The sequence below is a fragment of the Apaloderma vittatum genome, unplaced genomic scaffold (assembly GCF_000703405.1).
Source record: "Apaloderma vittatum isolate BGI_N311 unplaced genomic scaffold, ASM70340v1 Scaffold7180, whole genome shotgun sequence".
Taxonomy (NCBI): domain Eukaryota; kingdom Metazoa; phylum Chordata; class Aves; order Trogoniformes; family Trogonidae; genus Apaloderma; species Apaloderma vittatum.
The window spans coordinates 13,328-23,874 of record NW_009693904.1 but is presented as its reverse complement, the minus strand read 5'-3'; the positions used below and the strand labels follow the sequence as shown (position 1 = coordinate 23,874).

Sequence of the window (10,547 nt, the reverse complement as noted above, 5' to 3'; positions counted from 1 at the left end):
GGAGCCTCCGGCGGAGTTTCAGGGGTGCCGCGGCTCTGGTCGGGGACGACGGCCGGGGCGGGGGTTGGGCTTCGCGGCCGGCGTGGGGAAGCGGCGAGAGCTGCCTGAGCCGGGTCGTGTGTCCAGTGCCTCGAGTAAAGCTGCCTTCTAGGGCCTTCTAGGGCCGATAAATAGCGAGGGACACCTGGCCAAGCTCGGGCCATCCTCAAAAAAGGCCTGTTCTTTCTCGGCAAAAGATGGGGTTGGGGTCTGTTACGCAGAGTGTTGGTTCACCTCGGTCAGACGGGACTGACTTCTGCCAGTCCGCGAGTTTCAGTTGACAGTTGATTTTACTGAGAAAATCCTATGCTAAATGCATATTTTTCTAAGTATTTTTCCTAGAGATCTTAAATCTGAAGTGGAAAAAAAAAAACCTGCTGTGCCTTAGGAGTATTACCTTCAGTACCTCATTTTCTGCTAGTAATAGACCAAAATTCAACCTTGGTGAGGTTCGCCTTGCTGTGTCTACATCAGTGAATTGCTCCTGTTCAAGGTTTTACACTGATCTGCTGAAATTATAATAAATGAGCATATCGATACCAAGATTGTGTCATGTTAGGAATTTCTCTTTTGGTTGGTTTGACTTCTTTGCATGGTGTATACATAAAAGCACAAGTTGATTCTTAAGTACAAACACACAGTTTCTTAACAGTTAACTGAATCATTTAAAATTGTTTTTCTTCTTGATTTCTCAAGTATGGAGGTGCTCCAGGAGGACCAGCATTCCCTGGACAGGCTCAGGATCCTTTGTATGGTTATTTTGCTGCGGTAGCAGGGCAGGTAAACTTTAAAAATGTTATTTATTTCTTGGGTTGTTTTTTTCCTGCGGAATAATTTCTACATTCCCTTTTGGAAAGAGGAATGTCTAATATTTTCAGTGAGGAAAGCTGTTGTTTCAAGGGTTTTTTTTAAAAAAAAACCAGCCCACAATGGTTTTACTTAGGCTGTCTGCTATAAATAGCTGTATAGGTATACCGTATACCTATATACACTCAGTAACTGTACAGTTTGAATAATGCTGTTATTGTCTGTTTCATGTGTGTATGTGTGTGTAAATGCATACATGTGTATATATATGTATGCATGTACATATTTCTTATATAATACTTATATTTCCCATATAGAAGTATACACAGGGCTCAGCTCTGGGTTGAGGAATGCTATCAACTTCAGGAGAAAGAAGCCAGAAATAGTGGGAAGCATGGGCTCTGGAGATGGCCTGGCTAAGAGCAGGAAATATTAATAAGAAAGCAATCGTTACATGATCTTAATAGACTTGATAGACTCACAGATGGAAAAGTAGGCTTGAGTTGTGCCAGTATCTGGGTTTGCTGTTAGGATAGAGTGATTATTCTTCTAGAGGAAAAGGCATTCACAACTTTGATTAGGCCTCTCTTTTTTTTCCTCCTTGTCATTCTGCACTGCCTTTTTAATTTTTTTTCCTATAATTCATAGAATCATAGAATGGTTTAAGTTGGAAGGGACTTTAAAGATCATTTCATTCCAATGCCTGCCGTGGGCAGGGACACCTCTCTCCCACTAGACCAGGTTGCTCAAAGCCCCATCCAGCCGGGCCTTGGACACTTCCAGGGAGGGGGCATCCGCAGCTTCTCTGGGCAACCTGTTCCAGTGTCTCGTCACCTTCACAGAAAATAATTTCTTCCTGATGTCTAATCTAAAAAAAACCCCAGTAAGCTAATGGGTACAATCAAGTTAGCACTTAAGAGTCCTTAAGTTAGTGCTCTTAAATACTTTCTATTTGCAGAAATCATTCCTTATTGAGAAAAACTAGGTAACTTTTGAATTGTTATCCTTAGAAGAGTCAGTTTCAGAGACTAGTGTCTGCGTAGAAGTATAAACCCTGTAAGGAGACAGTAAAATGGAACAGACAGTTATCGGTTGTTTTTACAGCCATCTATGCAAGTCTAAAAAGCTACATTTCAGTTTTCCCTGGTACTTTTTTTGTAGAACTAGTAAAGGTTTTGGTTATGGTTTCCTGGTCTCTGTGTGGTTTTTATGCTTTGTAGTACCTAATGTTACCTCTGAGCTTTCGCTGAAGTAGTTTACAACAGAGACTTTGTCTTATATTTGAGGAATTCGTTTCCTTTGTTTATAGAAGAAATTCAAAAGTATTGTTTCAAATCGTTAACCAGTTAATTGAGCCTGTCTTTGTAAAAAGTAATAATTTTCTTTTTTTAGTCTATTTGCAAAGTCCCTATGCCTTGGCTAGTTTAACTGATTAAGTTCTATTTAAGGGGAAAAAAAAAAGAAAAGAAAAAAAGCCAGGCATCCTTTTGGTGATGTTAATCATGATTACAAATCATGCTTTCTTGTTGTCTTTCTTATTTTAAAGTTATGCAGATCCTGCCTTTGTTTCACAAAAGGGCTTTGAAGAGTTTTGCTGTTTAATGTGCACGGCTATTTCAAATCTATGTAATTTTTTTTTCATTTTCCTGTGTGTGTAAAGCTTTAAATACATCTATATAGTTGTACTGATGGAGTAGGTAGGAAACAGTTCAGGGTTTATCTGCCATTAATTTCACATAGAATCAATATGTTGCTCTTTTTTTCAGATCTTGTCAAACATCATTTAACATATTAACTACTATTGTTCCTATAAATAATGATACTTCTGTTCTGAAAGTTACCTGCCTGTGCTGTTCCCACCATACTATTTAGTAGCATGTCTCTGCTCTTAAAAAAGAGAGGGAAAAATGCTCACTGGGCTATGAAAACACTGGGGCAAATAAATGTGTTTCATTTTTATATCTAAAGATATAACGTTCCATTCTTGAAAGAGGTTATATTAAAGTCTCTGTGAACCAAACTTCATGCTGAGTGTGTGAGGAAAGTGACCTAGAATTCCATCTCCACTTCTGACAGCTCATTGCCTTCCATGAATTGGCAGTTGTTTTCTCTGTTTGGCTCTGAGCAGGGTGTGTTGGAAGTGAGTCATTTGCAAACCGTACAGATAGGCGTCTTTCCTGGGTTTGTTGCGTTTGTCTTTCTGTTCAAAATTTTGTGCCGTGGTTTTCTATGCAGCTGGCTCTCAACTGTATGCTGCCAACATTTGATGTGGGTTTGTGGGGTGTTTGTAAAAAAGTTAAATTTGCCAATCCTGTTCACTTTGTAATACCTTGCTAGATGAGAAAGCTTACGCATATTGCAAAAATATCAACTAAAAAACATAATTACAAGTAAGGGTTATAAAAGGCAGTTTCTGTCATATAGCAAGCATGTAATCAGTTGTTTTTTGAAAGAGTAACTAATTTAATGCCACTGAAAAGGGAGTGGGTACTGGGAATAACCAGCCTGGGAGAGGCAATTAAAACAATAGCTGATACATGTTCTGTTATCAAAAGGATGGACAAATAGATGCTGATGAGCTACAGAGATGTCTCACCCAGTCAGGGATTGCAGGATCATATAAACGTAAGTTAATGATTTAAATAAACCAAAAAACCACGCAGCCCTAAAGCGTACTAACTCTTCTGCCACCTACTAGAAAATGCTTGTAGTTGTGCAGAGTTGTGGGTTTGGGTTTTGCTTTTGGTTTTGGTGGGTTTTTTATTTGCATGGTAAATGGGCTTTCTTTCCGTACGGAATACTTTGAAACGTAAATTAACTGTTCTATGCATGTAGGACTTTCCTTCTCAGCATCCTTAGTCTGCTACTGCCGAGCTATGGAGTTGGGGAAAGGTTTTGTTCTATAATGGACAGCCAATTCTTTAAAAGATATTTTGCTTTGTTTTTAGATTGAGCTTTGATATTGACTGAAAAATTGTGTGGCAGGGCTTCTCTGTCGGGATACCCAGTGTTCATTTTGAAAAATCAGGCTTCTATGAGTAAAACTGCCTTGCTCAAGTGGTGTCTATGGTTAAATGCAAATGACTACTTTGAAACACAAAACCTTTATGGACTGAGATAAGAGGAAATTAACTTTCAATATAACTTGAATTGCCTCGAGATTGTCTGCTGTTGGCTTTTCTAACAAGTAATAGTTAAAAGCTGTTATTTGGATCAAAACACGGTATGACCGTGTGGAAGCTATTCTAGTATTTTATACATTGTAATATATTACCAATATATAATAAAAAGCAATTTAAAATTTTACATTCAGCCAAAACTGAAAATCATAATTTATTTATCCTTTCTCTAATTTAAACAGCTTTCAACTTAGAGACTTGCAGACTCATGATCTCAATGCTGGATGTATCCTTTACTGTGAAATGCAAACATTTTTGCATTATGTAAGGAAAGACAAGAGGTTGCCAAAAATTTGAGAAATACTATTCAGCCCTTGCATAATAAGTATTGTGATCATTAGGACTGGGGAACTGCAAAATTGCATTCTTATTTATTTTGCAGGATGAAATAATTTATTTTGCAGGACGAAATTATAATAAATTAGGCTCTCGGTGACTGACTGTCTTATAGCAAGTGGTATCCCTCTAAGCCTAGTGGACTGGATGTCTGTTGAATATATGAAGAGTCAAGTCTGGCAACGCCGAATTGACTGGTGCAAACTACTTCTCATGCTTTTCAAATTGGACAATTCTAATCCTCATGAATTAAGCACTTGTACTGCTCAGTCTGAATACAATCTAAGTCACCCTAAATCCCGTTCCTTAAGTGAACCTGGTGTGAGTAATGAGGTGGTATATAACCTTCAGCAGTAGGACCTATGGAAGACTTAGGTGTCCTGTGCAGGGTTGGATCTTTGATGTATTTTAGTCAAAACTGAAAAGGAAACGGCAGAAGTGAAACTGGAAGGGCTGCTTGCTCACCTTGAACAAACTGCTTAGAATGTGAGAAAACTGGTACTGTTCTAACTTGAGTAATTTGTCGTTTATCTATTTTTATTTTGGATATGTATTTTTATTTGTAACAAATATACTGTGGCAGGTAAAAGAGAAGTGTGTGATCTAAAGTAAATTCACAAAGAGCAAATAGTTCTATCAGGCTGCTCTGAGAAGTGGGGACAGCAAGTTTTCTGACCTTTGGTTTTCGTTGGTAGTTTTACCTCTGTGCTGTGGGATGCTCCAGTTAGTTTTCTACCAGAAAAATTAATAATAATAAAATGTTGTTAATATTGACCTTCAAGAAAGAGTTTTCAGCTACAGATGATAAAAAATAAACATTTTCATTAAGAGGGATTTTTTTGACTTTTTTAAGTTAAGAAACATTTTTCTTAGCTTTAGAATCAGAGGGATATGTCTGGTACACTGGGATTTAATGAGTTTCAAGAACTCTGGGCTGTGATCAATGGCTGGAAGCAACACTTCATAAGTTTTGACAATGACAGAAGTGGTACCGTGGATCGTCAGGAACTGGAGAAAGCCTTGATGAATATGGGTAAGTTGTGAAATGTTCTTGCTTTTGATGCTGACTTACAGCATTTCCCAGTACCAGCTGTCATACCACAGGAACTGACACATGATATTTCCAGTTAAAAATTTGTTGGATTCTGTTAAATTATCCGTCTTTTCAGAATAGACTTTTTATTTTCAAATAGGATTTAGACTGAGCCCACAGGCAGTGACTGCAATTACAAGGCGATACAGCACTCATGGAAAAATTTCATTTGATGATTACATTGCCTGCTGCGTGAAACTCAGAGCTCTCACTGGTATGCTGGATTATAACCTCGTTACTATCATCCCTATAATCTATTTTAAATCTCAGATTTAATTTTTACGTACCACAAAATGGGTTTCTTTCAATACATTTTACAGACAGATCTGGAACAATTATAGACTTTTTTTTAAATCCCCATTGAGAAATAGGCTTTAAACTAATGCAGGGTTTATTCCAGAGACTAGAACAGTTATGTTATCAACATTGGGAAAGTGTATTTATTAACAGAATGTAAAGCATTGTATATGATAAATACAGAAATTAATAACAGGAAGTTAAGTCTTGGAATGAACTTTCGTTTTCTTCATGAGTTCTCATTCACATGACTTGGGGAATTTTATGAAAGCACTATGCATTTAAAAATATTAACAGCAATTCTTCTTACCTAGTTTCTGTTTTGTTTTCTTCATGCATTTTTGCAGAATGTTTTAGAAGAAGGGATGCATCTCAGCAAGGTTTTGTGAACTTCCAGTATGATGATGTAAGTGAAGTTTGTTAAATCACTTAAAATTAAAGGACAAAACTAAAGAAAAACTTAGGACAAACAGTAATGATTTGAGTTTGTGCCTGTTTTTTACACTTAGGATGTTAACCTGAGACCACAAAGGCTCTGGGTTTTCTTAATTATTGTCTCAGAAAGTTTTCACATGTTTTATAGAGTTCTGTAAAACTTTTCTGTGCATTTTTTGGGGGACTTCTTACCAGCACGATTCAAGAAGATCCAAGAAGCTACATCACTTGCTAACATAGCTTTCAGTGACTTCGTTATATTTTAAGGCTTGGTAGGCATTTTTTCCAGGAAAGTTTCAAGGAGTTGTGGTGGGGACAGACACAAATCATGGTCAGGCTTGTAGGTCTTGGTTTGCTGGCCACATCTGTGCAGGAAAAGAACACTAGATTCAAATATTCCTGGGATTTATTATTAAGAACATGCTTTGTTTTAATGAACTGTTAGTTAATTTTCATATTTAGTTTCAAAGCTTTGTTGTTCACAGGCTGAATTTGTTTACAGAAAAGAGTAGTGACAGTGGGTATTATAGGAGAAAAAGTGAAAATTTGTCCTCTGCTATGCATCTAATAAGTGGTTATTCTTTTTTTCAGTTCATACAGTGTGTTATGAGTGTCTAAATCAAAAGGAAGCAAGCCGTGGATGATCTTGATTAACATTCCAGCTTGTGTTTTGCTTTGCCAAATCTTCTAATGAATGCATATCTCAATATTGGAAATGACTAATTTTATGAAGGAATTGCTTTACCCACTTGGAATTTTTTAGTTTTGACAATGAATATAAACTACTTATGTACTGTTGTCTTTTAACTTCCAATCTGTGACTATTAAAGATGTTTTTATTTTCATAAACTTGCAGTTCACTATGTATAACTCAAATTATTCAGACACTAAATTTTTCTGTAATGTGTTGAGTTTTTATCTTGTGATTCACCAAAACCAGTTCCTGGTAAGTGCAGCTTACCTTCTGTCTTAAACAGCATCATGTGTATGGCATAAGATGATACGTATTCTTTTGTCTTTGACAGCATAAGACAGATGTACAAACTGAAAGAGCTTTGGGAATGATCGTTTTACGCTGGTCTGTTAGAAAATCGGGAAGTTTTAGTTGCTTATTTTGACAGCTATTTTGAAGATGAAGTCTGTGACACCGTGCACTGATTGTAAGACTGCCTGCTGCCTGTTAGACCTTCTCATGAGCAGGGATATGACAAAGTACTGCCGAGAATTCTTATAGCAGTGTGCTTTTGCATAGGGGGACTTTGTTCCAGTAAGATTCTTGCTCTGTTTGTGTCACTATATAAAATATTTTCAAGCATACAAAAATGATGCCTTGTCAATTTATATATAAACATTCCCTATAACAATGAACATCTAAGCTGCCAGGTACACATAAATTAATGTTTCTATCTCCTCCACTTTAAACCATAACAAGTAGCCTTCCTGCCTCTATGCCAACTAACATACACGGGATAAAACACTTCGAAAAATTCTTGCTGCGTTACTATTGCAGATCATGGCAATAATTAACCACCACTACTGTACAATTTTCGTGCCAGTAGATACAGAAAGGCAAGACTTTTTTCCCTGAGATATTTAAGGGAAAAAATTGGGGGTTGTCTGGTGGAGTTTTTTTGGTTGATTTCTTTTTTGTTGTTGTTTGAGGGCAAGAGTGACATTGTGTGGGAAGAGGGATCAGCACAACTGTATGGAGTTAGTTCAGACTTTTCAACGAAGCAAGTTAATTAAATGTTGGTTTTGGTCACTTCTGCCTACCACAGAGGAGTGATAGGTGTTATTTTGCTAGCCTTGTAAAGGCAAAGAATGCCAGAAGAATGTTAACAGGAGTATATTTCTTACATTAGTTGGTTAAAGCACTTTGGAGGAGGAGCTTTTGCACTAATGAATGAAAACGAAACTATACATGTATGCCTGTGTGTAGATATATGTGTCACTGGACAAACAACAGAAATACTCTTCAGAGCAGAAATCTTACTTGAAGATACTATTTTATAGCCTAGCTTGCTAAGAATACTGTAAAATCCAAGTCTCTAGTTTGTGGGCTATAAATTCAAAGCTGGTGTTACCTAACGAAGCAACCAGTAATTCCTACTTAAATTCAGAATCCTTTGGATATTGCTTCTAGTTTCATTTCAGAAGCTAGTTCTCTTTCTGCCCTCAAAAATTAATTTTAAAGACAAAGACATGATTGTACTTTCACGCTCTGGTAATTGTACATTGTCCTGTTTCATGTAAAGTTGGGAAGCAGATGTGAAATGCTACAAAAAGCATTTCTAACAAAATGGACAAACTCCATAAAGGTTTGTCTGCATGAAGTACTGCAGTTCTACTGCAGTTCAAAACTGGCAACTGACAAGGTTTGTAAGAATATGAAGCAGGCCGTTGTTTCTGTAAGGTTTTGATTAGACTATTTTGCATATAGTATTCATCCTTCCACTGTTAGTTTTATCCTAAAAATGATGTAGCCATCTTTACCAAAATGCTCATTACCCACACAGCTTTTCTCTTGTGTTCTCTTACTGTGTTTCTGGTCTTGTACTGGTTTTGGCTGGGATGGAATTAATTATCTTTATAGCAGCCTGTAGGGTTGTGTGGTTTAGATCTGTGACTAAAACAGCATTGATAACACACAACAGCATTTTAGCTGTTGCTGAGCAGTGCTTGCACAGCGTAAAGTTCTTCTTATTCATGAAATAATGTGTGGGAGTAAAATAGCACCTCTAAGTATAAGCGTGGCTTGGAAAAACGGGTTCATCTTACTTTGCATACTTGGGTGGGTTTCCTGGGGGTTTTTCTTTTGAGGATGAAGGGTGTAATTTTTTTTTATTTTTTTTTTAATGAGAGCCAAAACAGGTATCTGGAACAATAAAATAAAAGGATCAATAACAAACACTTAGAAAGACTCAAGTCTTAGTTTATTTCCCCAGGCTGAATTACTGTTTTGGCACCAGCTGGCTACTGGGCAGTGGAATGCTGCAAGAACAACTGTGTGAACCAACAGTGTTTTCTTCAGGCATTTTCTTGTAAGCAAAACACATAAAACTGGAAAACAAATTAGTACAGGAATAAATTCTAGTTTTTGTTCTCCATAAGTATTTAAAAAAATCCATGGTATCCACAGGGACTTATAGGATAAATCATCTTTCATATTTAGACATAAACTTAGATATGGTTGCTAATGAGTGACCACAGAATTTGCTGTAATCTAGCTAAAAAAAAAAAGCCACCTAAAACCTATGTGAAAATTGCTTCCCTATTAATAGCAGATTCAGTCAGCAATTTGAATGTGCAACCTACTTTAGAGAAACAGTTACCTATAACCCAGAATTAATGGTTTCTCTTTCCCACAAGGAATACTGGGAAGGATGCTTATGTGATACTATGTGGGGTGATTGATCTTTACCTCTATGCAAGCAGTGGGGTATAGTTTAGAATGTAGATTTTTTTTTTTTTCTAGGCTGCCCTCAGACATGCAAACCTAAGGAAGGATAATTTTAGATTTATGTTGAGAACCATAGGACCCTAAGACAAAGATTGAGAAGCTCAAAGGATCATTTTTAGCCCTGGAATTTGAAAAATCACATCTGTATTCCATTAATGGTCATTAGGCTTTTCTTCCTGCATATGTGCAACATCTTTGTTACAGAGACCTATAAAACAGGAAGTGCTACATATAAGGACTTTGGAAAACAAAATACACAGAGCAGTCTTTGTCATTGAAAGTCACTTTACTGATGTTACAGTATGTTAGTAACATTGAAAACCACAGGCATTTGTATTAAATACTCTCATAGAAGTGGATACTGTGATGCTGTTATTAAAAGTGAGCAGGAATTTAGAACCCGAAATTACAATGATTTGATTTTATAAAAAGCAATATTTTGTTTAACTACATGAAAGCCAGATTCATTCACTTCAACAGCCCAATGCCTGTAATGTTTATGACAGAAATATCACACTCAAAGCTAGAAAGTTGTAAATTGTGATGCTTCATTTTGGTGTTTGTCAAAATCTCATGTTTCTGTTACATCAGGTATGATTTTTTTAAGGATTTTAACTAGCAAAGACAACAACATGATGTAGGTTGGTTGTTTTTGCCAATACTAGCCCAGTCCTGGCAGTGAAACACAATTCTCCGTGCCTCTCTTAAGTGTTTTAACAATAAGGGCTAGTATGAGTGGAAAAAATGTGTAACTTTTTTTTTTTTTTGACAGCAACACCCAAGTTAAACATAGCACAAAATGAAGCTGCCAGAGCCAATTGGTATATACCATCCCAAAGGCTTTGCTGAAAGAACTATCAGTCTGTAAATATTGTTTTCACCAGCAGATTAAAAATTCTGT

The 10,547-nt window shown here is 36.7% G+C and overlaps 1 protein-coding gene across 1 annotated transcript; it reads left to right on the top strand.

The window, feature by feature from the left end:
• Window positions 1–735: 735 nt before the first annotated feature.
• Window positions 736–6,804, top strand: SRI (sorcin; the record flags this gene model as incomplete). Its single annotated transcript, XM_009865406.1, has 7 exons — window positions 736–819; window positions 3,402–3,471; window positions 4,208–4,251; window positions 5,247–5,394; window positions 5,555–5,668; window positions 6,099–6,157; window positions 6,778–6,804. Coding segments are annotated over 7 exons (546 nt in total), but the record flags the coding sequence as incomplete, so codon positions are not given.
• Window positions 6,805–10,547: the final 3,743 nt, after the last annotated feature.